General features: G+C 35.2%; 3 protein-coding genes across 8 annotated transcripts; all 3 read left to right on the top strand.

The window, feature by feature from the left end:
- The first annotated feature begins 633 nt into the window (after window positions 1–633).
- On the top strand, window positions 634–2,627 carry LOC132060676 (uncharacterized). The gene is made up of 3 exons (XM_059453652.1): window positions 634–661; window positions 724–854; window positions 2,415–2,627. The coding sequence occupies exons 1-3, from the start codon at window positions 634–636 to the stop codon at window positions 2,625–2,627; spliced, it is 372 nt and encodes a 123-aa protein (XP_059309635.1).
- Window positions 2,628–6,894: 4,267 nt separating this feature from the next.
- On the top strand, window positions 6,895–11,084 carry LOC132064668 (uncharacterized). Its single transcript, XM_059458096.1, has 9 exons — window positions 6,895–7,054; window positions 7,163–7,282; window positions 7,746–7,813; window positions 9,214–9,322; window positions 9,429–9,497; window positions 9,990–10,047; window positions 10,225–10,460; window positions 10,540–10,591; window positions 10,685–11,084. The coding sequence occupies exons 1-9, from the start codon at window positions 7,052–7,054 to the stop codon at window positions 10,750–10,752; spliced, it is 783 nt and encodes a 260-aa protein (XP_059314079.1). The 5' UTR covers window positions 6,895–7,051; the 3' UTR covers window positions 10,753–11,084.
- Window positions 11,085–12,200: 1,116 nt separating this feature from the next.
- On the top strand, window positions 12,201–24,957 carry LOC132061157 (fanconi-associated nuclease 1 homolog). 6 transcript variants are annotated; one of them, XM_059457010.1, is made up of 15 exons: window positions 12,201–12,418; window positions 13,411–13,543; window positions 14,499–15,127; window positions 15,213–15,317; window positions 15,701–15,965; window positions 16,053–16,115; window positions 17,800–17,898; window positions 17,972–18,090; window positions 19,174–19,265; window positions 19,361–19,448; window positions 19,545–19,685; window positions 19,789–20,012; window positions 22,122–22,395; window positions 23,152–23,385; window positions 23,945–24,079. In XM_059457010.1, the coding sequence occupies exons 1-15, from the start codon at window positions 12,335–12,337 to the stop codon at window positions 23,975–23,977; spliced, it is 2,583 nt and encodes an 860-aa protein (XP_059312993.1). In that variant the 5' UTR covers window positions 12,201–12,334; the 3' UTR covers window positions 23,978–24,079. The 6 variants fall into 6 exon arrangements, with proteins under 6 accessions (XP_059312993.1, XP_059310582.1, XP_059310181.1 ...); XM_059454599.1 differs by having other exon boundaries at window positions 12,205–12,418; window positions 16,053–16,109; window positions 23,993–24,957; XM_059454198.1 differs by having other exon boundaries at window positions 12,205–12,418; window positions 23,993–24,957.
- The last annotated feature ends 2,711 nt before the right edge of the window (window positions 24,958–27,668 follow it).

The raw sequence follows: 27,668 nt of genomic DNA, 5'->3' as shown, positions 1-27,668 counted from the left end.
ATCCAAACTGTTTGCTGCACATTTAATTAGAGTGTCACTGCTTCTCTTTTGCTTAGCTATTGCTAGAGTTTTTTAATGTTGTGGTATGCACTTTTTTGGTTCTTTCAAACTGTTTGCTGCACATTTAATTAAAGTATCACTTGATGTTAATTTTGACTTCAGTTTCTCTATTAAAGTCTCTACTTTATAATTAGTTGCTGCCAAAATTTTATTATTGGGAAGCTTTAGACTTGAATTATCTTCTTGTTGCTATATTTGTAGCAATGCCTAGGCCAAGAAGGTTCAAGGCTACATAAAAAACTTCTGTAGATTCTCATGAGGTTAGGCCCAAACGCTTTAAGATTACACCACCTGGAGTTGGTTCTGCATCAGAAACTTGAAGTGGAGCTTGTTCTGGTGCTTCATCTAATGTAGTGATCATGTTACCATGCCACGACAAATGAGCCTGAGCATGTTTACTCATATGAATCTGATTCATTTGGCGATGATGATGTCGCTCCTACTTATAGTGAGACTAGTCGACTACTGCAAGTACTAACAAGAAGAAGAGCTATTGGATTGTCAGTCTTATTGGTAAGCATCATTATTAATCTTGTACTTTCTATTTGCTTGACAACAATATGTATTTAAAATATGACAATCGTTGTTCTAGATGAGGGTGGTACCATTACAAAGGAAGACTGAAGGTGCAAGATATTTGGTCACTTCTTACTGGTAAAAAAGTTATCACCCCGTGCAATGAGCTTGGTCAAGCAATAAATGATGCAGATGATCTCTTGGGTGGCTTCCTTAGAGGTTTAGGGTCCGACTATTCTAAATTTCCTATGTGTTACAAGTCACGGTGTAAGATTCCAGTTAACTACAAGAAATAACATATATGACGACATTATAAAGGTACATTACTATTATCGTATTTTTGCATTATGATTTTTGTTTAACTTGTTTAATGATATTTTGTCTTATGAAAAAGGAAGATTCTCGTGGAGGATAGTCGATTAAGAGACTATATGATGAAGAGTATTGGAAAGACATGGAAAGATACCAGATGTGTTCTCTATCATCGCTTTTATAAAGAGTCATTAACTTTGGATGAAAATGTTGCAAGACGTCCCAATGGAATTGATCTTTGAACAGTGGACGTGGTTTCTTCAATACCGCAAAGATAAGAAAACACAAGTAAAATATCTAAAGGAATCTTGAAAAGAAAAAATTGGGTATATGAAAATGCTTATTTCACAGCAATTCAAGATTCAATTTTTAGCCACCATAGTTCTCATACCAAGTACATAGGTCATGGAAAAAGATTAAAAGTTTCAAGATTTAAGCAAGTACTCTGTAAGCCTTAAATATATGTCCACATATAGTTAGGTGTGTAAAGCACAAATCTTTAGCTGTCTCTTTAGATGAAGCTAGTGAAAGTTGCAACCTTTAACAAAAATTTGAAGTGGCTCAAGAAATGTTGGGATTTCCTTCATTAATCAAAATCTGGTCCACTTCCATCAACCATATTTATGTTATTTCCTCTATCATACTTGTAGCTGAGTTTTGTTTTGCAGCAACGGAAGAAGGTAGGGTTGATGAAGTTAGCTTCACTAGTATTGCAACCAAAGCATTAGGAAGTAAAAAAAAAATGGATCTTTTGTTGCTTTGGTTTACGCTTCACTAACTTTTTCCTTGTTGGTAACTTGTGTTTCTGGCATCAGTTCAATTATCTCTCAATGGTCTCCTAAAATCGGTCCTATTCTTGCCAATGAGTTATTTTCATCACTAGTTGGTATAGTTCTATGTTTGTTACCTTTTAAGATTATTAATGTGTTAAACAGGTTCCTATGCATTATAATGCTTGTTTCAATTACATCATTAGTAGTAATTGGACTATTTGTTGGGAGAATGAGTATTCTTGATTCTTTTAGATTTACTTCTTGGGAGAATGAGTATAGTTGGATATCTTAGGTAATATCCAACCAAATTGGATCATTCATATAAGGGAAAAAAAAGAATTCAACTATCGTTTTAATTAATGTTTGGTTAATGCAAGCGTAGAAGATGGGCAAGCAGAATGCTGAAAATCGATGGAAGCAAAATTACACACACACACTCTTGGTTCAAAAAGCCTACCTAGGAGAAAAGCTGAAGAGGTTTGTTAATTAAAAAGCTCAAGTTATATGTTTCATATTCTTTAAATTTTCCATGGTCTTTTAGTTTTAATTATATGATTGTAGTCATGATAATGTTGGAGCGTAAATGTGGGGCAACCATAAGTAGAGGAGAGTTGTGGACTTTGACGCAGAAATTAAAAGACAAAACCTATATGAATGAGCAGCCAAGAATATTGGTGTAAGTAATTGTTGATGTTCAGTTTTCTTAGAGTATATACCTACAATAGAAATGGTTGAAATACTAAATTTATGTAGGAGGAAATAGAGAGGATTGAAAGTCTGGATAGCTCGTCTATGCAAATTTCAGAAGTTGAGTCACTTGCTCAAGTGCTAGGAAAAGAGCATGTTGGTCGAGTCCGAGGAGTGGGTTATGGGCCGACACCTACTCAAGTATTTGGCAAAAAAACCTATCAATTTAATGGTGTATCTTCAAATAAGCTTTTCGAGATCATGAAATTAAGGAGATGAAGTTGAAAATGGAACTTCAATCAGTGGTGGAAAGTGAGAGATCTTGAAGGCGAGCTCTTGAGAACTTTTTAACAAGATATATAGTCTAACAAGGAATGGAATTACCGGCTGAGTTGGCTGATATGGGTAGTACTGGCGATGATATGTTTTTACCCTCTCTCTCTCTCTGGATTTTGGGTGCCTTGGATAGTAGTGGTGGGGTGAATATTTGTTCAGACAATAATAATATATTTGCTGAGACAAAACAAAAGTTGTAAGGATCTGGTGGATATCACAAGCATGAAAGGTCTACAGATGACTGAAACAATGACACTAAATTAGCTAGAACTAGTCATATTTTGCTGATGATGAGATCTAATGTCAGCCAGCAAATGCTTAGCTTTATTTGAAAATCAACATTTGGCCATGAAAATTCCAAATACAACTTGAGGTTGTATTTGAAATTTGGAAAACACCTAATTCCCCCTCCCCCCCACCCTCCCTCCTTTTTTTTTTTTCCAATTTCAAACAACCAAAAATTCTTTGCGAAAACTATAACCAAACACAACTCCATCTTAGTAGGCTTTTGGCCATGAAAACCAATTTTTTTACACTTATTTGGAATTACGAAGTTGGAGTTGAAGATGGAGTTGTGTTTGTTATAGTATTTGCAAAGAATATTTGGTTATTTGAATGTACTGAAAGTGAAAAAAGTGAAAACAAGTTTTAGGTGTTTTTCAACTTCCAAATACAACTTCATGGCTAGACGCTGATTTTCAAATAAAGTGAAAAGATTTTCCGGGAAAAAGTGAAAAATTCTTATATATTCATAGTCAAGTTGTATTTGGAATTTTGATGGCCAGTAGCTGATTTTCAAATAAAGTGAAAAGATTTTCCGGGAAAACGTGAAAAATTCTTATATATTCATTCATAGTGTAAAGATTTTTTTTCAATACGACTGTCAACTAAACGCGGTCTTCTGGGCCCACAATTACATTTCCCTTATACATCTCTTATTTACTCAAATTGCCATTCGCACACATAAATTGCCATTCCACAAATGCGATTTATTATTTAGTCCCTGTCGCCAAACGCCTACCTATCATCCAAAGGTATTACTCGACTGTAATATTTATGGCCCAACTCACCGACCCGTACCCATTTCTATGCCCAACAAAGACCCCCATCTCTAGCCATGGTTTGTTCTCTAAACTACACAACAAATTCAATTAATACACATGTCAGTAATAAAAAAAATATTTTGTAATATTGGTTTGAAAATTTATATTATGAGAGAAGATGAATTTTAGGTCTACAAATGGTGTCTATCATAGAGGGGGAGAGAGAGAGAAGAATCTTTTAAAAAAGGAGAAGAAGTTGATTGGTAACTATCCTATAATTAAGTCCACATTTAAAATCAGATTCTTTTCCTTAAAAAATGCCCAAAATCATGGGTATCTCATTAAGTCATAATCTGGTATTCTATTTGGTATACTTTATAATTTTATTGGTATGTTTTGTAAGTAAGAAAAATTAATTTTATGTTTTGTAATATAGAGTTTTAAGTAGTATTATTAAGTAATTTTCCCTTATTATTTAGTCTCTATCGCCAAACGCCTACCTATCATCCAAAGGTATTATTGGGCTGTAATATTTATGGCCCAACTCACCGACCCGTACCCATTTCTATACCCAACAAAGACCGGGCAATTGGCGCGAATGCCCTTCAAATGCGCTGGTCTTTAATTTTTGCCCCCGTAATGCGTGGTCTTTAATATTTGCCCTTTTAAGCTAAAAGATAATAAGAAAAAGACTTTACTACCCCCTACCCATAACATATAAAAAAAAAAGTTTGAACGAACCCCAAACATCCAATTAAACCTATCCATCATTTCAACAACAAACCTTTCAATCGTTCCATCGTTCCAACATTTCACCGGAGAAATCTCCATTGATTGCTACAACATCGAAAAAGATAAAATACATAATATATAGCGTTTCAATTGAATGTAATTCAACTTAATTTGATGCTTTATTAAGTTTAGATTTGTTAATATTTGAAAATAACAACAAATCATCTTCTATGAACTAAACAATCGATATGCGGTTACGAGATTCACATGCGAATCATAATTTTACTCAACAACATAGAATTGATCAAATTTATTGCTTTGTACGATTTTGATTAGTTTATACGTTCCATTTGATTAGTATACAATGCTCAATGACTTAGACTTGAAATTATAGTAACTTTTGACAAAAAATAATCAGCAAAGTTCGAACAAGTAAAAGGAGAGGCAAAAGTTTACTTTACAAAAAACAAAATGCAACTTTCATTTTCATAAGTAAAATAAAAAAAAAATACACAAGTGTTAAGAATTAGACAAGTATGCCGGAGGCAGAAGTTTACATTAGAAAAGAACAAAGTATCTCTGTTAGAGGCAAACTTTCATTTTTATGAGCAAAACAAAAATTTACGCAAGTGTTAAGAACTAGAAAAGTATGCCGGAGGAGGCAGAAGTTTACTTTACAAAAGAACAAAGTATGCTATTAAAGGCAACTTTCATTTTCATAAGTAAAATAAAAAAAAATACACAAGTGTTAAAATTAGACAGAATTTATGAGGAGGCGAAGTTTACATTAGAAAAGAACAAAGTATGCTGTTAGAGGCAAACTTTCATTTTTATGAGCAAAACAAAAATTTACGCAAGTGTTAAGAACTAGAAAAGTATGCCGGAGGAGGCAGAAGTTTACTTTACAAAAGAACAAAGTATGCTATTAAAGGCAACTTTCATTTTCATAAGTAAAATAAAAAAAAATACACAAGTGTTAAGAATTAGGCGGAGGAGGCGAAGTTTACATTAGAAAAGAACAAAGTATCTTTAGAGGCAAACTTTCATTTTTATGAGCAAAACAAAAATTTACGCAAGTGTTAAGAACTAGAAAAATATGAGGAGGGCGGTTTACTTTACAAAAGAAAAAAGTATCTTTGTTAGAGGCAACTTTCATTTTCATAAGCAAAATAAAAAAATACACAAGTGTTAAGAATTAGACAAGTGCTCTATGGGGCGGAAGTTCACTTTACAAAATTACAAAGTACCGTGAGAGGCAAACTTTCATTTTTCATAACCAAAACAAAATATTATTAACAAAACAACACCAATAACACATAAGATTGCATAAAAATCAAAATTATTAACAAGACAATACCAAAAAATCAAGACACACATAAATTAACTTAATTCATGAAGTTATGTCGGAACAAGCATAACTTTACCCATAAATTTCAAAAATCATAAACTCTCATGGACGGCATATGTTGCCTCGGACAAAAACATTCTTCAAAAAATCGATTATTAAACAAAAACAAAGTAGAATAACATAAAAAGGCATTTCACAGTGCAAAATTTCAAAGATTCAACAAAGAGAAAACCAAAACGCATAATTTAAAATATATTACGACATTCATAATACGATATTCAAAAAATCAAAATATATACATAGGGGAACGAAACTAAAGTTGAAAAAATCGTAGAGACACTATAACAAAACACTATAATTTTAAATAAAAAAGGATCAATTAAATATAAAAAATGACGAAGACAAAGATATTAATTCAACAAACAACAATTTAACATAAAAACAAATATTGCAACGAGCAAAAAGATCCAAATTCGTACCTAAGTTTTAAACGGATGAGATAGACACAAAAAAGAGGAGGAAAGAAGCAAAAAAAAGAAAAGAAAAGAGCAAATGACGAAATAGAAAGAGTTTTAATGGGGTAAGGGTAATTTCGTCAAAAAACTTTCATTAAACAGGTGGCGAGATAGGCAAAAATTAAAGAAGACATTGGCAAAATATAAATCAAAACCTGTTAGGTACGTGCAAAAAAATGACAAAGACCCCCATCTCTAGCCATGGTTAGTTCTTTAAACTACACAACAGATTCAACTTCATCAATATTATTATTTTGCAATTTTCTACAATTAGCTTCACATTATTATCTACTGATATTTTTTGTGATATTTATTTTTTTTTCGTTATGTGAAAAAAGAAAAAGAAATCGGGTGGTTGAATTTATTTAATTGGGTTTACAGCTTAAAATTGAATCATTAATAAACGTCACGTGAAACTTAAATAATATTTTTTTAATTCAATTTTGACAGTTACTCAAATGACATAAGTGAACAAGAGGAGTATTTTTAACAGAATAAATAGATAAAGCGTATATTTAGATGTAATTTTTTTCTTCTAATTATTATTCAAACGTAATTTCCCTAACACCAACCCGGTTCTAATACTTATGGCCCAACCTGCACTCTTGACCCGTACCCATTTCTATACCCAAAAACCCCTTTTGGTTCTCTTTAAGTTAAAAAAGCTAGGGTTTTTCTTTCTCTCTCTATCTCTTTCTCTCTCTATACAGTTTTTCATCGTCAGTAGCCATGGTTAGTTCTCTAAAGCTATATGCGACTTCATCAATCTTATTGTTTTACAATTAGCTTCACATTATTATTACTTATATACTGATGTTTTTTTGGTTTTGTTGAAAATAGCCTCAGGGAGATTATATAGATTTGCATACGAAGAGATATGGGCGTCGCCATGATCACTTTGAGCGTAAACGTAAGAAGGAAGCTCGTGAAGTTCATAAGCGCTCCCAAATTGCACAAAAGGTCCTTTTATTTTAACCCTATTTCATTTTCTCTTTCAATTTTCTAGGTCCCTCTATTATTGATGTTGTTGTTGTATGATTTTAGTCCCTGTGATAGTCAACTAAACATATTTAATCTTTAATTACTTGAAATGTCGCACTTTTCAGTCCTTTGCTTGTGAATAATCACAGATATTCTATTTTTCGACAATTTAAACACCGCTGTGTCATATTGAAGTTGTATTTTTGCTCCATATTTAAGAGTAATATACTTCTAAGAATAGTTTTAATATAAAATATTTTCTACACAAAGGGACTAAAATCACACACTTCAATTAATTGAAGGTTAGATGTGCTTAGTCGAATATCACGAGGACCGAAATCAGAGTTTAACCATAACTGAAGGACAAAAAGTGCTATTATCCCTTGTTGTATTGTATGATATTTGTGCTAATTCTTTTTTTTTTTTTTTTGGTTCAAAACAGACTTTGGGTATCAAGGGTAAGATACTTACTAAGAAGCGGTATGCTGAAAAGGCCCAAATGAAGAAAACGTAAGTTCTTAATTGTGTAATTACCATTTTAGGCATGTTGGTTTGGATCTTTTACTGAGTTATTCACTTGGATTTTTATTTTTAGTATGATTGTGAGCTTCAATTATTTTAACTAAGCTGCGTAGTTGTCCAATGAGAGTTGTAAATGGCACAGTCAAAGTGGAGCTAAATGAATATTGAGAATTTATATTGCCAACCTTGTCTAATTTGGGGTTGAGGTTTAGTTGTTGTTGTATCTACATATTTGTCTGATATAATAAATTGATTATCAAATATGACAGGAATAACAAATTTAAACTATTATGTTTGCGTTTCTCCAACATGGTAAATTGACTATTCAATAATCTTCTACCGAATAATCAGAATTAGTTCCAAAGCCAAACTGAACAGGCAGCATTGTCCATCATTAGTGGCATAGTTCCTCTTTCGTAATATTTCGGAGATTTTGATATGGGTAGTAGGATCAATTAATGCTCCTATGATTGGTTGTTATTCAGATTATGGGTGCTCTTTGGGTTGTTTGGGTACCAAACATATTGGGACCTACTGAACTGTTCTTTATCGTTGCTTTAGTGTTTGCTTTTGGGTTGTTGAGTGTTAGTATAGGTTGGATATGGATTGGTGTGAAACCTTATCCCGGGGAGCAGACAATGGCAGGTCTTTTGACCAGCGAGAAAAAAATTACAGAATGATAGTCTGGAGGAGCAACACATATTCAATATTTTTTTAGATCAAGTGGATTCTACTAATCGATAAGGTTGCTTTAGTAAAGAACACAAACCAGCATGCTCAATCTTATACCTTGAGGAGGACTCAGCCTACATTCTCTTTAGCATGGGATTTTGTGTCTCGCCTCTCTCTGGAATGATGGGTGATGAAGAAAACCATTGGTTCACATCCACCAAACTTGAACATCGGTTGAAGTATAATTCATATCACCTATAGGTAGTTTTAGACAAGTTGAATCCTTTTACTGCTACTAATTGCTTCCACTTCAAGGTTATTTAAATGTTAAATGTAGTTTCTCTAACATTTTGCAGTTGTCCATTGAAATAGTTGTAGACTTTTATTGTCTAATAAGGTTAGCTTTGATATCACTAAGATTTTGGCAGGAGTAATTGTTAGAAAATTAAAGTAGTGAACAGTAGGCCCTATATATATTTAGGTCGTAAAATAAAAAAAAGATAAGAATTAGAAAGTTTCAGCCTCTTACAGCGAAGTAACATCTCCATATATTCTGACTACTGTTGCTACAATCTATGGATGATGCTATTTATGGTGGATCAAATTTTATAAAACCAGTTTAGACACCAAAGCCTGTACCAGTTTTTAAATGGAAGAATTGTAGTGTTTGTGAAGTTTTATCCAATTCACATCTTTACTTTGTTTGCGTTGAACAGATTGGCTATGCATGAAGAGTCATCAAACCGACGCAAGGTTGATGATGATGTGCATGAGGGTGCTCTCCCCGCATATCTGATGGATCGTGAGACCACCACAAGAGCAAAGGCATGTTGAGTTTGATGCAGTGTTGAACTTGCCTTTTCTGTTCAGTTGGTGGTACAATGAACATAGACTGATTATACTGTTTTTAAATGTTAAACCTTCTGTGTAGATTCTTAGCAACACAATAAAGCAAAAGAGGAAAGAGAAAGCTGGAAAATGGGAAGTGCCTCTGCCTAAGGTAAAGTTAGAATAGCCCTTCATTAATAAAATATACTCCTATTACCTTATCCTAAAAAAAGAAGGTAAAGTTAGAATAGCATTGTAATTTTTGTCTTTACACTTCTTGTCTCAATACTATCTGTCTGCCTTTATATTGGTTCTCACTCTTGTTTGGTGTATCCATAATTCTTGCTAAACATGTTTCTCTGCGATTGAAGGGTCTGTCATTTACTTCTGTTTCTGAAATAATTTATGTCTCTTATGTGTCGCTCTGTTTGGCTGGTCACAAATAGAGATACTTTGCACTTCAGTTTGTGCTCTTAAGACTGCACTTGTGGATCTTTCATCTCAAATGGAATATTTTAGCTATATGGATGATTCTTATGTATTGTCTTAGATAGGTACTAAGAGATTCCACTGAAAATAGATGACCCACAAAGGGTTGCATTCCATGATCTGTGATCTTTACGTTTACTGAAATTGCTTTCTAGTAAGACACTTCACCTTACAGGTTAGGCCTGTGGCTGAGGATGAGATGTTCAGAGTGATAAGATCTGGCAAAAGGAAGAGTAAGTATTCTTCACTGATCTAATTTCGTTTTCTGTTGGTTAGCCTATAGCTACAGGTTCTTTACCTGTCCAGGTTCTTAATTGCAGCTCCTCGTACTTCTCCTTTGTTGAGTGATTTGTTTTCTTGGGATTGGAATTTGACTTTTTGACCATTTTGATTTGTTTTCATCTTTGCAGCCAAGCAGTGGAAGAGAATGGTTACAAAAGCCACCTTTGTTGGAGCAGGGTTTACCAGGAAACCTCCAAAGTATGAGCGGTTCATCCGCCCATCTGGCTTACGGTTCACTAAAGCCCATGTGACACACCCTGAACTTAAATGTACATTCAACCTTGAGATCATCGGGGTGAAGAAGAATCCTAATGGTCCAATGTATACTTCACTAGGTGTTATAACCAAGGGAACCATCATTGAGGTGATCTTCCCTTTTCAAGACTGCACCCTAGTTTATCTAGTTTAGCTTGCATCACTAATCGTCTTGCTATAAAATCCAGGTTAATGTCAGTGAACTTGGTCTTGTCACTCCTGCTGGGAAAGTTGTATGGGGTAAGATAGATATGCTTTACTTACATGTTACACTTCCGGGATTTTTTCGGCTTCAAATTTTGCTGATTCATTTTATTGGATGGTGAATGCCAGGGAAATATGCTCAAGTGACGAATAATCCTGAGAATGATGGTTGTATCAATGGAGTTCTCCTCGTGTAGTACCTTCTAACAGAGAAGAAACTGCACCCTTTTTGTTTGAATCGAGTGCATAACTCTATGTATCTCATCATTTCTGCTTGATGCCGGTTGTGACAGAGTTGTAGAACAGGAGAGGAGAAATGAAGACGTGATTGTTGGAGCTTGCAAATGCACCTTTAGCATGGTGCTGTAGCGGTGATTTAGCTTTTCGTTTATTGTAGGTTCTCAAGGAAAAATCAAATCATCATTAAGTTATTCATCAGAAGTGTCCCAAAACCTTCTACTACTAGCATCAGTAAACAATTTTAATCATTTGGTATATCACATCTTATAATAGTAGCTACTGAAGGCAAGGTCAAGGTTTGCCAATTTCCTATTTATTTTGGTATACCTGTTTAACAATGAACATTGTATTACACAAAAACCTTAATGTTACATCAAAACCCCCTAGTTTAGACAAGAGTTTTAGCTTCCAAAGTCAAATGCAGAATCAATTTGTTTGCATATAATTAAGGGACAGCTTCAGCTTAACATAATCCTTGGACCTAGAGTCCTACGGACTACGGAGTATCAGGGAAACACAAGTAATCAAACACGCTAAAATCCAACCAAACCGATTTATTATGAGGGAACATAGTGAAAGAGATCTCTATCTTATGAGTTTCAAACATCCGAGTTTGTTCTAAATTAGTAATATAAACATATTCCATGGATTTTAACACAAATATAAGGTTTGAATTAAAGCTACTTGGTTCGGTGAACCCGTAACCTAAGACCTAGCTCTGTACATATTTGTAATCCAAGGATAGAGAAAACGAGAGGAGGTAAATCCATACATCTTAAGGATCGTTTATTTACTTATTAATAAAGTGGAGATTATAATGCCAACATTGTTTATAAAATGATTAGTAATAAAACAATTATTATGTTGCACATGTTCTTATTTTACATTCTATCCCCCCAGTTCCAAAATAAGTATCACCTTAATAAAAAGAATTTGTTCCAAAATAAGTGTCACGGAATTCAAGACAACAATTAGCGAGTGTTTTCAACTATACAATTAGTGTTAAAGAAGTACATTGCCCAATTCTGAAAAGAGCATCGAATAAATAGGGATAATTTAGTAAACTCCCTATTGTATTTATTGATCTCTTAATGAATGTAATGTTTGTTAAGATGACACTTATTTTGGGAAGGAGGAGTATCTTGCATTATAATATATATATTTCTACACTATATTTCGCACAATTTGTTACGAATATTATTTAATTTAATAGTAATATTTAATATCATCAAGCTGCACTAATTAAATGTGGCCCAACCAAACATTTTATTAATCTTTGCCTTGTTGGCGAGGGTTTGAATCCAACATTGTAATCCCCTTACTCATTTTCTCTTCCTTCCCCGGCCCTCATGTAACAGAAAAAGAAAAATTAAAAAAATATTTCTCTTGGTGGGTTTTGTTGGTATTGGTCAGGTTCAAAAGTAAAAAAGAAAATATTGTAGTTTGGCGGGAGTGAATAATAGCAGAGTATAAATATATGGACAATTGAGCATTTCCTTGTAGTGTAAGCTTGGATCCAAATTAGGGTTTTATTGTACGATGCTCAAAGGTCGAGAAAGCTTAATCAGATTAATCGGTCGCCGTCGCCGTCATCGCCGTCACTCTCTTCTCACCTCTACTCAGGTACCTCACTTTTGGTCCCCTAATTTCATTTTTTGGTTGTGAATTTAGGCTAAACACATTTAACCCTTAATTAATTCAAATGTGTGGTTTCGGCATGTGAAGAGGAGGTGTGAGAGATTGGGCTATAACAGGAGTTAAAAGTAGGTCGAAGAAGAAGAGGTGATTAGATGATACATTTTGGTTGTGAATTTAGGCTAAACACATATATAGCCTTTACTTAATTCAAATGTCTGGTTTTCACCTCAAATTAGGGAGTAACAATACAAAGTTATAACAGTAACATGAATAATTAAACAGAAAAGGGCCAAACATACCCCTCTACATTCAGAAATGGTTTAAATATACCGTCTTTATGCTTTTGGTCCGAATATACCCCTGTTGTTATACTTTGGCATTGATATGCCCCTCATTTTAACGGAGGGACAAGTGTCATCATCCTATTGGCCTATTTTAATTATCCCCTAATTAATTAATAAATCCAACCCATAACCCGGTATCCAATTAAAAGACTCATACCTGTACCTGGAAAATTTGAGGCAAGCTTCAAAAAGCTTCTTCAATGGCGGCTGCTGCTGATTCATTTCTGAAAATTCACAAGCATGGGGATCAAAAGTGAACATTACAATTAATTGAAGGTTATATGTGCTTAACCATATATCACATGGACCAACAACAACATACCTAGTGTAATCCCACAATTTGGGTCTAGGGAGAATATGGAGGGTAGGATGTACGCAGACCTTAGCTCTACCTTTGTGGGGTAGAGAGTCTGTTTCCGATAGACCCTCGGCTCAAAAGAAACTTAGTCGATGCAGGATTACAAGGAAAATAAGACAACAAAATATCAATATACAAAACAAATAAAGCAACACGTAGTAATACACACAAAAGTTTTATCACATGGACCAAAAACAGAATTTACCAATACTGGGATACCACAGCTATATTCATTTCAAGTTTTGCTTAATTTTGATGAAAGCTATTCATTTTAGGGACTTGAAATTGCTCCTAAGGAAGATAAGGATGAGGTAAGCACTGTTAATGGAAATGGAAATGAAGGTGAAGAAATGGTTGATTGTCCTGTATGTCGAAAGAAGGTTCGAGGCGAGATTAACTCTCATTTAGGTATATTCTTACTTTAGTGTTATGTGGAGTTATTTGTGATTTTCATGTTAATTAAATTGTATTTTTGAGAATTTTTTGGAATTTTCTTCCCTTTTTAGCTCAATAGTAGAGTAAATGTGGTATCTTGTCATGTTTTATGCGTGTTGCAATTGTGCTTCGGATTGAAGGAAAATGTTTAAGTTGCTGGAGAAGGTCAGATGCAGATTTAGGTGAACCCACTAGCTTTGGTTCATAACCCTATGCATGTGAAACCCCCCCACTAGATAAGTAAATATAATAGATTTTGAGTACAGTAAATCAAATGGGCTGTGGTAGAATTTAGAACTCGAACACATAAAGTTTAAATACTAGATCCGCCTCTGGAGGAGGTATTTGAAGTGTTAAATTTCTTATGTTATCATTTGTTAATTATGGATGAGTTATTAACTTATTTCCAGAATGCTGATGAATTATGTTAGGATGGAGAAAGCATTTTGTACAAACACAATGTAAATATAAGTTAGTGGAAAATTCTTGCTTTCAAAATTTAAAGAATTCATTTTGCAATTGTTGACACTCTTTGTGAGTATTCCTTCTGCAGTTTGTGTTTAATTGACATCATAGATAAAAGAAGATCTCACGAAAAGAACATATTGGTTAAGACTTAAGAGAGACTCATGTTCTTTGCCTGTACTACTTAGGCATCATATGAATTTAACAATTTGACATATTCACTAGACTACTAATTCTCAGTATTGAGCAGACATAAGATCCGGTTTTACAAGGTAACATATAATCGCAGAAAGAGAACCATGAAATTTAGTCGTCTCTCTTACACCTCTTTTCCTTTTGCCAAGTCTAAAACCAGCCTTTTTTTGTTGCAACAAGTTCATTAATTTGTTTTTAATCTGACGTATTCTTTTGTTCATTTAACTTGAGCTATGTGAAAGCTTACAGCGGAATGTGATTTTCTCAGATAAGTGCCTTGCTAGAGGAACTAAACGAAAATTGAGTCAGTGCACCCTTTTCCAGTTGAAATTCTGCACACGACCTAAAGTAACAGTCTCATCAGTCGAGTCAAACTTTACAAGGACCGACGTTGGTCCGAGAGCCGGTGATGGTAATATCTGTGATCTGGCTTCTGAAATTAGCAGCTCAGATGGTCCCGAAAATAATGTACAAGATGAGTCCAATTCATCATCAGTCTCACTTACTTTGACAACCAACAGATCCAAAATTTGTACAGGAGAGAGTAGTGTTTGTAATGGGGTTAATAGAATGGAAAACTTAGATGGTCTCGTCAAATTCGATGATGAATGCAAACTTCTGTCTGGTGCAAAGTCCACAATTTCTAGGCTAGAGGATTGTCCTCACCACCAAATAAGTGATGATAGAATTGACAACATCACACACTCACCTTTGTCACCTTCTGAAAACGGGACGTCTAAATGTGTGGAACCTTTGGAAGATGATGATAACTCTAAGATTTTGCTGGATACTTTCATTGTTGGCCGTAAGTTTGGTGATGACATAGAGTTAACTATTGGAGCAATGGTAATGCTGTCAAGGGATTCCCAGAATGTCAAGGATCCGAATGCAATCAAGGTTGATTTTCACTATGGTTATCTTTAATTGATAACATTGTATCTGAAGTATGTGTCTGAAACGCATAGCTTGTATGTTCTGGCAGGTTCTGACGGAAGATACTGGTCAGAGTAAAGAGCTAGGTTTCATTCCCAGGGAATTGGCACAGTATTTATCTCCATTGATAGACAAGTTCCAGCTGATGTTTGAGGTAATCAATACTAGACATTTTGTGGTCATATTCTAAGTTTTTCCATTTCCCTCATGAGCTTCAACTTACCTTAACCTTTGTTGTTATTGTAATTGAATGTTTAAAGCATATAGTATGAGCCACTGCAGAATCTACCACGTTATTTGCTAATGAGACTATTGGGCCTGTTAAAGGGTGTTCAATAACCTCCCCTTCTAAAAAAAGGTGTTCAATAACCTCCGAGTGCAAGGAATCCTATACAAAATTGAATTAGCATTTTAACGATTTAAGAAAAGGCAATGAGAGCTCCGACTTGCTGTGCTATCTAGTAAATAGTTATTTTCATCAATTCAAATCCTGGATTTTTGAATGTATGGACTGATCACTAACTTACATGGATTCAGGGACATATAACTTCTATTCCACAGCATCCTCGTGCAGTTGTCCCAATTCAGATGTATTCCTCTAGCATTGGGTCTTTTGACGAAAAGGACTCCTCTAGTTTCCAAGAATTCAATTCCTTTCGAAGAAATGCTCTATGTGCTGCTGAATTCTCCAAGACTCACCCTCCTATCCCTGCAAAATACCAGCATAACCTTCTACTTTTACTAAAAGAGGTTTTGGAGAGCAATGCACACCTTTTCACTGAAGGCGAGAAGACCTTATTGAGTAGGATTTTCAGCACTTGGATCATCCCAGTTACTCCTTGATAACTTTGCGTATATAACTCTGTTTTTTTTTCCTCTGTTGGTACAGAATCTTTTTTATCACTCTCAGATGATAGTCAAAGGCTCTTTGCTCGGCTTTATGCACGTAAAGGTGTTCAACTTTAATCGCTCTTTTGGCTTGCAACTGTAATATTCTAGAGTTGGTCAATTTCGGAATCTTTACGGACGAAGTAGCCTTGCTTTATTTATGGAATTCACATATGCTACTCGTTTAATAAGTCATTAGACCTTTCAATGTCTGGGAAGATTTGAAACATGATACTCAGTTGTGCTTCCCGTTTTATTGGAAATGACTTATTGCTGTGTCCTTTTTTTCTTTTCTCAATAACATCGGTGTGGGTCAGCTTACCTCAGCCATTCTATCGGGTCCCTGCATCCTTCTATCAGTATAAATTATCGGGTAATTCCTCTACCAAGACTTAGATAGATTGAGAAAAGTCACCTAACTCTCTTGCCTCTGCTAAAATTTGAACCTTGGTCGCCTTTGGTCTTCATTCCAGCTTCAGCTACTACTAGACTGGGTGTAACTAGTTAGTACTATTTTCATGATATCATTATTTTTCAGACACTACTTTTCCTGACTGCTACAAACCCATAATTGATTCTTGATATGAGCAGGATACACTTGCATGTAAAGACGCAGGACAATACTGTAGTGCCATCACCTCAATTATCATTGTCGGTCCTATTGGATTCAACTTGCTGATTTCCCAATAAATTTCGGCTTGTGGTTCCATATGCTAATAATGGAGCATTCTGCATGAAAAGGATATATTATTTGGTTTTTAGGAGCTTCCCTTAATTGTTGTCTAGCTTTTGACATTTAATGTAGTTCGTCCTCTAAATTATCACTTAAAGGTTTTACTCATCAAACACATTATCTTTTATATTTTTTATCTGGATTGGATTAGCTTGTAAAATTATAAATTGCAATCAAGTTTTCCTCAAAAGTAGAACTCAGCTATCTGAACCCCACTCATGAGAGGTAATTTTCTTGAAGTGGAAGTAGTTATTTATGTGATTCCTACCTGCAAGTTCGGAAGAACCTTAAGACTCGTTATACTTCATTTACTGGGTCGATAAGTTATCTCTCAGAAAAGTATGCCATAACTTTGAAAAGAAAGAGGGAGAATCAATTCTTATTTTTAAGCTAGTGAAGGATACTAATCTACAGAGGTCCCAATGTCTTTGCATTCCTATTGCTGGAAAAAAGCTTCTATATTAATTGTCAAATTTTTGCTGTTATAATAACCTCAAGTATCATAGATATTTTCAACTCAGATGCAATTGTGGTGAGGTGCAGCTTTGGTATCATATCTTAGTGTTCAACCATATCATATGCTGAAAATATTTTAACATTCTTAGGATCCCAGTTGCAGACTGAGTACAACTTTAGGTGATTAGCTTGAAGTTGGGCAACACGTGATACTGCTGTTTATTGAAATTCACAAAGTTGTCAATGATACATGTGAACATGGTACTAACTTATCCACACAAAAGAGGAAAAAAAAAAAAATGGCAAATGTATGAGACCACGGTAATAATGCATAGGCCTTTTTCTACATAATGTTAAATTACCTGCCCTGCTTGACTGATAATTCAGCTGCTATTAGGATCATATCAGAAGGGTGTGGTTTCAGTTTCCTTAATTTGCACGACCCAATGCTTATAATATTGTGTTTTGTTTTTGTGAATACTTGAAAATTTGAATGGTCCATTACTGGATGAGTCAAGAAGTTTCTTGATCATATGAGGTTCCTTTTTTCTTACCTTAGGTCCATGGTTTCGGATGGCTAGCATATCATATGCCGAAATATGTGATTATGAAGAAGCTGTTAAGGGGCTTTCTGGTAGACACATTGTATTACATTGTGGTAAATTCTATGTAGTCTTGTTTTAAGAGTAGCTGAATGCAACATCATCTAAGTCATTTTTCTTACTTTGCAGAAGCAGAATGTGTTTCTTTATTCGAATCAATTGATAAACTACAAATTGATGACTTAAAGGAGGTTTTGAATGTTCTTAATGTTGGTGAACTACGGGACCTTGTCTGTAGTCTTAACAAGGTTTGTGTTTTATCTATTTTAAGATCTACAAATTGATGAATTTGCTTGTGCCTGAAGGTCTTCCTAGCATACTCTCTCGTGAGGTAAAAAAAAGTAGCTATCCTTAGGATCATGAAAAGTTTGGAGCATTATGGAAGGTTCCATCTAAATTTGATTGATGCCATAGTTAATGCTCCAATAAGAAATTGGCTTCTGATGACTACACAGAAACAGGATACTGTGTGGACAGATACGGGCCATACAATTCGTAGCACTAACGTCATTTGTTCTTTACATGCATTGTGTTAAAGCGAGTGGAAAATCAGATTCCTTTTGTGTGTTCTGAAATATACGCTGAGATTCAATCTGTACACTAGGTTACTAATCTTTGTCTCTTGTAACTTTCTACTGGGTTGGCATCCCCTTAGGGGCCATATCAATACAACTTTCAATATTTACCTATCAAAGATTGATTAATCTTTATTAGCTGGGGAAACGAAGTAGTAGTTTTTCCGTACGAAGGAAAAGAACAAAGGAAAATAAATAAAGTATTACTTTGTCAGAGCTTGTGCTTGCCTTCAGTCTTCTCTGGATCTGTTCAGTGCTTAATTTCTGTATGACTAAGCTTGGTTTGCACGAGGGAGAGATATAAGGAAAGTAGAGTGATTGTCTTCTGTGCAATGGAGGAAAATGTGAAAATTTAAGTTTAAAAGAAATAAATAAATAGATTCGGTTAGGTGGTACAGAAAAAAAAATCCATTTTGCTTCTCCACCTGCTGTCATAATAGCTGCGCTGCAGGCAACAGCTGTAAGTTTTTAGTAGTTGTTTCTCTGAGGTGTTCTCATTGATTAACTGCCTGAAATATTTTCTCTTCCAAAATTTTGTCTGATATTAGTTGTAGTCATATCAGGATCTCTTGGAAGATTAGGCTTACTGATTTTGTGTCTCTGAAGTAAAATATTCTAGATACTACTTAAATGTTCATTGCATTCTCCCTTTTGTTTGTGGGACTTCCATGTTCAATGATAATGGCGTTTCGATTGACTTGGTTGAGTTACATTTATCTTTCTTACGAGTGTGCTCTATTTTGAGATTTAGCTCAGTCACATAAGAAGATCGCCCAAAATTCTGATCATGGTACAAGAAAGCAAGATTATGTTGCTCGGGTTCTTGGTGCATATGAAAGTGGTTTATGGTACGTTGTTTTTAAATTTTTTATTCCTCGGTTGTCACTCTGTACCACACCTTAATATTCTTTCATGTAATTTCTTCAAAATGCCATCAATGCAGCCCCAACCTTCCAAGTATGATTCTAGGGAAAACTGGAAGTTGTGTCCGGATATCTGCATCAGCTGAATCTGTCTTTTGGCGTGCCGAGGTGATTTTTGAGAAATTTCTATTATGTTGTCTAGCCTTATAGTATGTAAACATTGTTTGTTTGACATGTGCCCTTCTTAACTTTTTGTTCCTTTAGAGGCTATTTTTTCTGAATGGAGAGCAAGACCTGTCGGCATTTTTACTTGTCGACTTGGGCATTGTGAAATATCCTGCTTACAACTGCATATTCACGGACCAAATTTTTCCAGACAGAAGTGACCTATTGTCTTATGAGGAGGTACACTTAACCCTTGTGTAAAGATACTTTCCCCCCCTTACTAGCTATCCAAAAGAAAAAAAAAGTTTTTTCCTTTTATTTAGTTTGAATTTAATGCCCTTAGGCCATTGAGGTTGCACAAGGTATGGATGAGTCTCTTGACGAGAACAACAATGAGTTGGTATCAAGATGCATTGAGATTTCTGCCTCTCACGTATCTAGCTTTGTGGAGGAAGATAGATCATCAGATTCTGGGTCGATGGCTGCATTTCTATCTTGCTTTTCAGCCAGTTGGGTCTATTCTAAGGTGATCCTGTTGGGTGTTTCTTTCCTGGAGCATGAACGGAGGTGAGGAGGTCCAACATGCTTGATTAGAAGTTATTCTCTAATGATCTTAACTTTTGTGAACTTTCAACAGAGTTCATTCTTTGAACAACAATATTAATTTAATAACAGATTATTCTGGATATTAGCTTCATCCCCTAGAAACCTTAAGTTGCAATTTATATATTCCATGATCCACGAGGAAGAATTCCACAGTATAATAGCTCATTTAAATTAATGAGTATGAAATGATTCTCTTGTTTCACACCAATCAGGCCAGAGGACCTTTTCTGAAAAAGAAAAGTTTATGTCTAGAGGAATGAGAAGATTAGAGAAGAGTATTTTGCATGTTCAGATGCATAAAACAGAAGGGGAGAGTTCTATAGTGAAGTTCACAAAGACTATATCTGCCCCCTGCACCCCCCCCCCCCCCCACCCCCTCCTTTTCTCTGGGTTGTCTTCCATTACTCCAGCAAAAGTAGGGGGTAGTGGTGCGTGTTACGGTTGAAAGAAGAAGAGAAAATCTGTCACATGGTAAGCTCTTGTAAATAGGGTTATGTTTTATGTTGAGTTCCATAAGATGGTTAATTTCTGATATGTTGAGTTTCCATAATTGGGGAAAACAGTCATTTGTATTTAGACAGTAAATTTTGATCGAGGTTTGTCTTCACTTAGCTGTTAAGTGTTTCCTATTTCATGAAATCATACTTGTCTTAAAAGTTCAATAGTTAGATTTTTGTAAGTGAGTCTCATTCTCCTAAGACTTGGTTTCTCTTTTCTGGAACCTTCAAGTACTCATTTTATTATCTTACTCATTGGAGCTATGGAGCACATACTCATTTATGTTATTTTCTATTAGGAAAAAGTCCAAATATACTCCTAAGTATTAGAAACTTTTTATCTTTAAGTATCTCATATAATCTTCTTTAGTAATTAGAGTGAATCTATGAAGCACATTTTCTTTTAGAAGGTTACACGCCTTATTGTCTGTTTCATGACATGAGTGGCTATTCTGCTTGTTTGGCCTTCTTCAACCATTTTTTCCTTCCATCACTTGACAGTACAGAGTTTAGTCCCTGATATGTGTTGTATGTCGATCAACAAAAGAGGGAAAGGAAAAATGGTAGAGCCGTAGAGGTAAATCACAGATCTTTATATTGGTATATATAAATGTAGAAATTATTTAATTGTTCAAGGCAACAAGTGCCATTGAATTGTCTTTAAAGTTAGAGAATACACTTGTCCCTCATTGGTTGTGTAAGGGTTACCAAAGGGGTTTGTTCTTGGGGCTCCACCCATTGCTTAAGATTTTGGGTTGGATGCTCAAATTCTTTCACATGGTATCAAAGCCGCAATGCTTTCTCTCTTCATATTCTATCGTTTTGGGCTTCTCTCTCAACTAAACCCATAGAGTTGTCTGGGCTTCTCTCTTTCAATTCAGTTCATCGAGCCACAAACTTTGCTCCAAGCCCGCTCCTTAGCCTGTTGAGCCTACTCACCGTCCAGGCACTCTTTTCAGCCTGTTGAACATCTTTTCTACATCAGGTCAGCTCTTCAATCTTCTCAAAAGAAAGACCCAAAGAAAATCAGTATTCATGTGTAAACCCCAAAATCGGGTTACGCGTGTGGGAGGGTGTTAGAGAATACACTTGTCCCTATTGATTGTGTAGGGTTATCAAAGAGTTTTCTAATGTCCGAGGCAACTCCATGCATTGCCTTAAGGTTTTAGGTTAGATTCTCAGATTCTTTCAGAAGATTGACATCAGTTCTTCCAACAAGTGATGTCTGTGTGCATGTTTTCTCATTGGAACTGGTTTATGAACTCGCGCACAGTTTAACAATATTCTCATTGGAACTGGTTTATGATCTGGCGAGGGCTAGTTAGGCTGGTGAATTGAATTGAGTGAATGGCCTGGAGGTAGTCTTTAAAAGTGGACTTATTTCAGGTGTCTTATGAGCCTCTGAGAATATTGTTAAACAGTGCGCGAGTTCATGCTATGCCAAAAAATAAATGGGAATAGAGTCAGGTGGATATATATACACTCTTCATTGGACATTTTCTTGTAATGGTGGTGATACTGTTCTAAGTGAAGTTGCTTGTGTTTTTGGAATTTAGTGGGTATACTTTTTCAGGTATAAAGATGCAATCGATTTGCTTAAGCTGCTGCTAGTTAAATTTAAATCTGATCGAAGAAGGGGATATTGGACTCTGAGGCTCTCAGTTGATTTGGAGCATGTTGGGTGGCTTGATGAGAGTCTTGAAGTAGCTGAAAAGGGGTTGCTAGATCCTTGGGTTCGTGCTGGCTCTATAGTGGCTCTACAGAGGCGGGTTCTGCGGTTGGGGAAGCCCCCTAGACGTTGGAAAACTCCCAGTTTTTTGGATTCCGTCAATAGGAAGATAGTGGAGGTAATTCATTCTATCTCCTATGAGTTTCTCTGATGGACCCCTTTGCACTTCTGCCACTCTCTTAAGATATCAGTATCACACTACAGTTTCAGATTCATCCTCCTCCTTGATTATTTGGTAGGCGTTTGGCCATGCGATTGAAATCATGATTTTATATTTTGATTTCAAATCGGCGTTTGTTTATGCAATTTGCACAAAATATCAACTTCAACTTCATATCATGATTTCAAATCCCAAATTCTCCAGAAAGGTATGATTTGGGATTCCAAATCAAGGTTTCAAATTTTTTTAAATGTAAAACTTGACCCATAAGTTTATATTTGTAAAAAAAGATCCATAAGTTGGTAGATATATTTACCAACCATTTATATCAAATATTAAAAGATCTGCAAGTTGGTAACAAATTTACTCTTACCAATCATTTACCAAATTGCATTTACTTATACAACTCATGTTCAATTTTCCTTGTTATTGAACTAAAGTTCGATCACTTGATGTTGTATTTTTTTAGAAAGGCGTTCTAGTAGCGTATTAATTTTGTTATGAACTTTGATTTGCTCATTTGGTAAGATTGTATCAGAATTGGAAAATTTTTGATGATTTTCACAACTTGTGGGGTTTTTATGTATATGAAAAAAAATACGACTTAAGAAATCCAAATTGCATGTCCTAACAAAACTTCAACTCCAAATCACCATGATTTCAAATTACTGATTTCATGTCATGATTTCAAATTATGTCCAAATGGCTCCTTAGGTTCATGTTCAGGGCAGACCGGTCAACTGCAAAACAGGGGTGAAGAATGTCTTTTATGGTGAGGATGGTGAACGTTGTGGAGTAGAAGAGCTTGCTCTAGAGTATTATGCTGGAGAAGGAGGATGCTGGCAGGGGGTTCACACTGAGAGTGGGATTTGGTTGACTATTTTCGGGCTCCTAATGTGGGACGTTGTATTTGCGGATGTACCAAATGTCTTCCGCACCAAATTTCAGGTATTACCTGCTTGATGTTTTCCATAGACTTGGCTATTGTGGCCTTGCTATTGTCAGAACTTCTATGCTAAATGGTTGGGCTGATAAGTGATAACTCCGTTGATAATTCAGTTACACGACATGAAACTGTTACTACAGCAGATAACACTAGCTTTGCTTAACGATTAAAGAAACAATATGCTTAACTTCATAGTTAGTGAGCAGTGCGAAAGTTGATGATTATGTTTCTCATGTTTTGCAAAATTTATCCAATTATATTAGGTTCCTTCTAAGTTCTGCTCAACGGTGATAATAGTAATTTAAAATAGGATCCAACGTGTTCTCAGAAGACACTATTTTTCCTTGTTCCTCAAGTCCCCTTTATTGAGTGATGATGGTTGTTTACTTTTGTTTTCTTTAATAAACAATTTTTTTTGGGAGCAACAAATGCAAGGTACTATTACATGCTGGATCTACAATCACTGTTCAAACTAGTTGGAAAAGATAATGCTGAACTGTTAAATAGCTTAAATACTCCATTGTCTCATTTTATGTTTGACATTCATGGTTTGCTATTCAGCTTTTTGATCTGCAAGAAATTCTTGAGAAATAAAGTCTTTTTGCACAGACTGCACCTTTGGATCTGGAAACTGATAGCTTTTATGAAGTCAGAAGGGGTCTTGTAGAAGCTCTTCTAGATAAGATTGAGCATGGCATGGCGGAAGAGTTACTTATCATGTCATGGGAATCACACGTGGGAACAGCCTGTAGGGGAGTCAACTGGGACAAGCATTCCCTTTCTGAGCTCCGAGCAGCTGTTACATGCATCGGGGGTCCTTGTCTTGCGTCAATCTGTCGGAATTTGGCTCAAGATTACAGGAGCTGGTCAAGTGGAATGCCTGACTTATTGCTGTGGCGCTTCCATGACGACTACAGAGGTGAAGCAAAGCTCGTTGAAGTGAAAGGTCCCAGAGACAGACTTTCGGAACAACAACGTGCATGGCTACTCTTTTTAATGGACTGTGGCTTCAACGTTGAGGTATGCAAAGTGAGTCATGCCCCAATATAGTGGTAGAAATTTGCATGGCAAGCCATCCCATAAGAAGATATGGGTTGGTTAAGAGTTACCAACAATTTACGACACTCCAAGTAGAGATGATATGAGTTATACCTAGATTGAGTCACAATTTAGCTTACTACCCAGTTATACAGATCAAGCATTTGATTTGGCTGTAAAGATGGGTACCTCCCATGCCACAATATTTACCATAAAGGATAAAGAAAAGAAAATTTTCAGAGCCATTACTTTACACATAAAGAGTTGCATCAAGTGAAGGTTGGCACTTGGCAGAAGCAGTTAGTCCAGAATTCAGAGGAATCAAGACTGTAAAGTAGCAACCATGAGATTTGCTTGTTTTCACTGTGAACTGGCTAATTGCCTCAAATCTTCTATCTAATTCCGTTTTTCCTGTCGACTTTATTCTTGTACAAGAATGCTACCTTTTTTTAATTGTATTGCTTTTATTGTAATATTTTACTTTGAGGTGATCATTGGTATTACAGAGGTTATCAAAGATCTTTTAATTCGTTGAAGCTTCCATCTTTCTTGTGCCCTTTGATAGAGAGGTTTTTAATTAACGACTTAATTGATGAAGTACAATGCAAACTAAGAACCAATATAGTCTGAAAAGATCGTGCAAAGCAACACATGGAGTTCGGTAGCTAATAATTTTGTTCCTCTCGGAAAACCCAGGTCCCATATACTGCTGTCAAGTCCGCAAGTCAGATAGGGTATGAGCGGGTTGAAAATGGGATAGACAAAAACGAATAAGCCCATGAGCCTATTTGGATTGGCTTAGTTTACCTGCTTTTAAGCCAAAATAGCTTTTAAGCACTTTTGTGATGTTTGGGTAATACAAAAAAGTGCTTTTAGGCACTTGTTTTTAAGCCAAAACAAGAAAAATAAGCTACAATTCCTAACTTATGGCTTTTGGCTTATAAGTCAAAAGTCATAAGCCCATCCAAACGGGCTCACATATCTAATAACGGATAATATAGGTTCCCATATTATGCATAGCTTCTTGATATTACCATATTCCTAGCCTTGATTTATGTTGTCGTCGTTTTCTTGGCTTTGCTTACTAATCATTCTTAGCTGTAAATCTGTAATGTTCATATAGATCTCGCAGAAAAAATATTTTTCCAACAAGAGAGTACTCTACACCTTTAAGGGGCAAAAACAAATGCAAAACTAGCTCTTCTCTGTTTCACCATCGATAAACCATACAAGCCGATAATCATACGAAAATAACATGCACATGCATACAAAGTCAGTGACGGATTCAGGATTTTCATTCAGGGTGTTCGGAAAAAAAAAGAAGCTAAATATCTGTTGTTATTTTTTTGCCGGGGGTGTTCAAAAGTTAATATATGCGCATAAACACGAAAATTTCACCTATATATCTGTTTGTAATTTTTTTTTACGAACACCCTGGTCCCAAGTAGATCCGCCCCCTACAAAGTGACCTTAAACATAGGATCCCCAGGCCACCAAATGCAATTGTTAAGACGAGTTCTTCAGTCAATCTTCTCGGTCTTTCTTTCTGATAGGAATATTGTCACACACGCGCGAGTTTTGTATTTGACCACTTCTGTAGAACATCTTACAACAATAGTAACTACTTACAGTCCCCAACATATTGGGTTCGACCTTGAACCATATTTCTTTATGTCATTTAGACCAAATGAAAAATTATAAATAATAGTGATAATACTACTATTAGAAATTCTCTATATTATTGCTGCCATATAAATCTACGATAAGGTCAAAATACTCCTAGAAAATGATAGGTTTATAAGCAATGTAACTAACAGGACTAAAACATATTTTCAACAAGTTGATATCACCTCTATGGAACTTTTTTCATCTTTTATGCTCTATCTTTAGCTAAATTCAGATTAATTCAAAGAAATTGTAAGTCTTTCGAAACAACTTCGATCCCTGTGATCTCTGATCTATCTTACCCTCTTTTAATACCTTCACTTACCATAATTTCATACCTATGGATTGGTGTATTGGTAGGTCGACGCAAAATAAACCATCTAATCTTAATTGTTAACGATATTGTTAAAATTAGATATTCAGACTAAATTAGACAAAAGAAGCTTTATGAATAAAATATATAAAAGGTGGAGCCTTTATATTGATGTGAAAATCATTTCATGTTTGAAATATTTGATTACGCAAGCAGAGGGAGCATTTTTCTTTTTCTGTTTTACCTAAAAGAAAGGAACTATATTAGATTTGGATACGATTCTTTAAGCATCATTTTAATCTAAGTCAGCAAAGGTATTTAAAAACAGGAAAAAGGAAATCTAAATAGTCTCTTTTATCATGGAGAATAAGATTAAAAAAAAATAAAAAAAATCATATTCTCTTGCAACCATTAGTATCTTCTAGTCGGAATCTCAAACCTCCTAAATTCTTTGTCATAATATGAAAATTCTTTTTCCGCACTGCTTAAATGCTTAAACAAGGGTAAATTCTTTTCAACGGAACCTGGAACCTGTAACAAGATCTATTCACTACAAAAAAATGAGTAATTTGTGGAGGTTGGAAGTTGCAATTCGCGGAGTTTTTACCCTCCTTTAGCAAATAGTGGAGGTTAAAACGTCTGCAAATTGTAACTTTCAACCTCCGCAAATTACCTATTTTTTGTAGTGATTTAGGGATGCAAATCAGAAAAGAGATTATCAATGGTACAATATACTATTTACACTTTTAAAAGAAAACACAGCTTATATCATGACAAATTTAATATTTATATGTGAGTGCATATTGAAAGTGTAATATGAATAAAAGGTAGTGGCGTACGCAGGATTTTCGACCAGCGGTGCCGACATTTAAAGAAGTGGCCAACAGACTACCATAATCAATAATGGATGTAGTCTTAGTGCCACAGGTTCAACCGTATCCGCTATTTTTGATACCAAACATAGATATATTTATGTAAAAAATAAATAGAATTACAGCAAATATTAGGTTCTGAATCTTAACATATCAAGTTAATAGTGAGCAACCCTAGCAAAAAAGGAGGAACAACTTACTTTTTTTTTTTTTTTTTTTTTTGTGAAAAGGAAGGGTAGTATTTCCAAGATATTGGGTAAGTTACTTATGATAGCATTAATTACCATAAAACAACTAGTGTTATACTGGTTTAATCCATCAACACTCCTAACCATCAGCCCATGTGTTTCATTTTATCCAGTGATGTCATCTAATACAACATGTATGTTTTCGAAAA

Source organism: Lycium ferocissimum, chromosome 1 (genome assembly GCF_029784015.1).
Source record: "Lycium ferocissimum isolate CSIRO_LF1 chromosome 1, AGI_CSIRO_Lferr_CH_V1, whole genome shotgun sequence".
Taxonomy (NCBI): Eukaryota; Viridiplantae; Streptophyta; class Magnoliopsida; order Solanales; family Solanaceae; genus Lycium; species Lycium ferocissimum.
The sequence above is the reverse complement of the archived record's forward strand: the minus strand, read 5'-3'. Positions and strand labels throughout refer to the sequence as shown.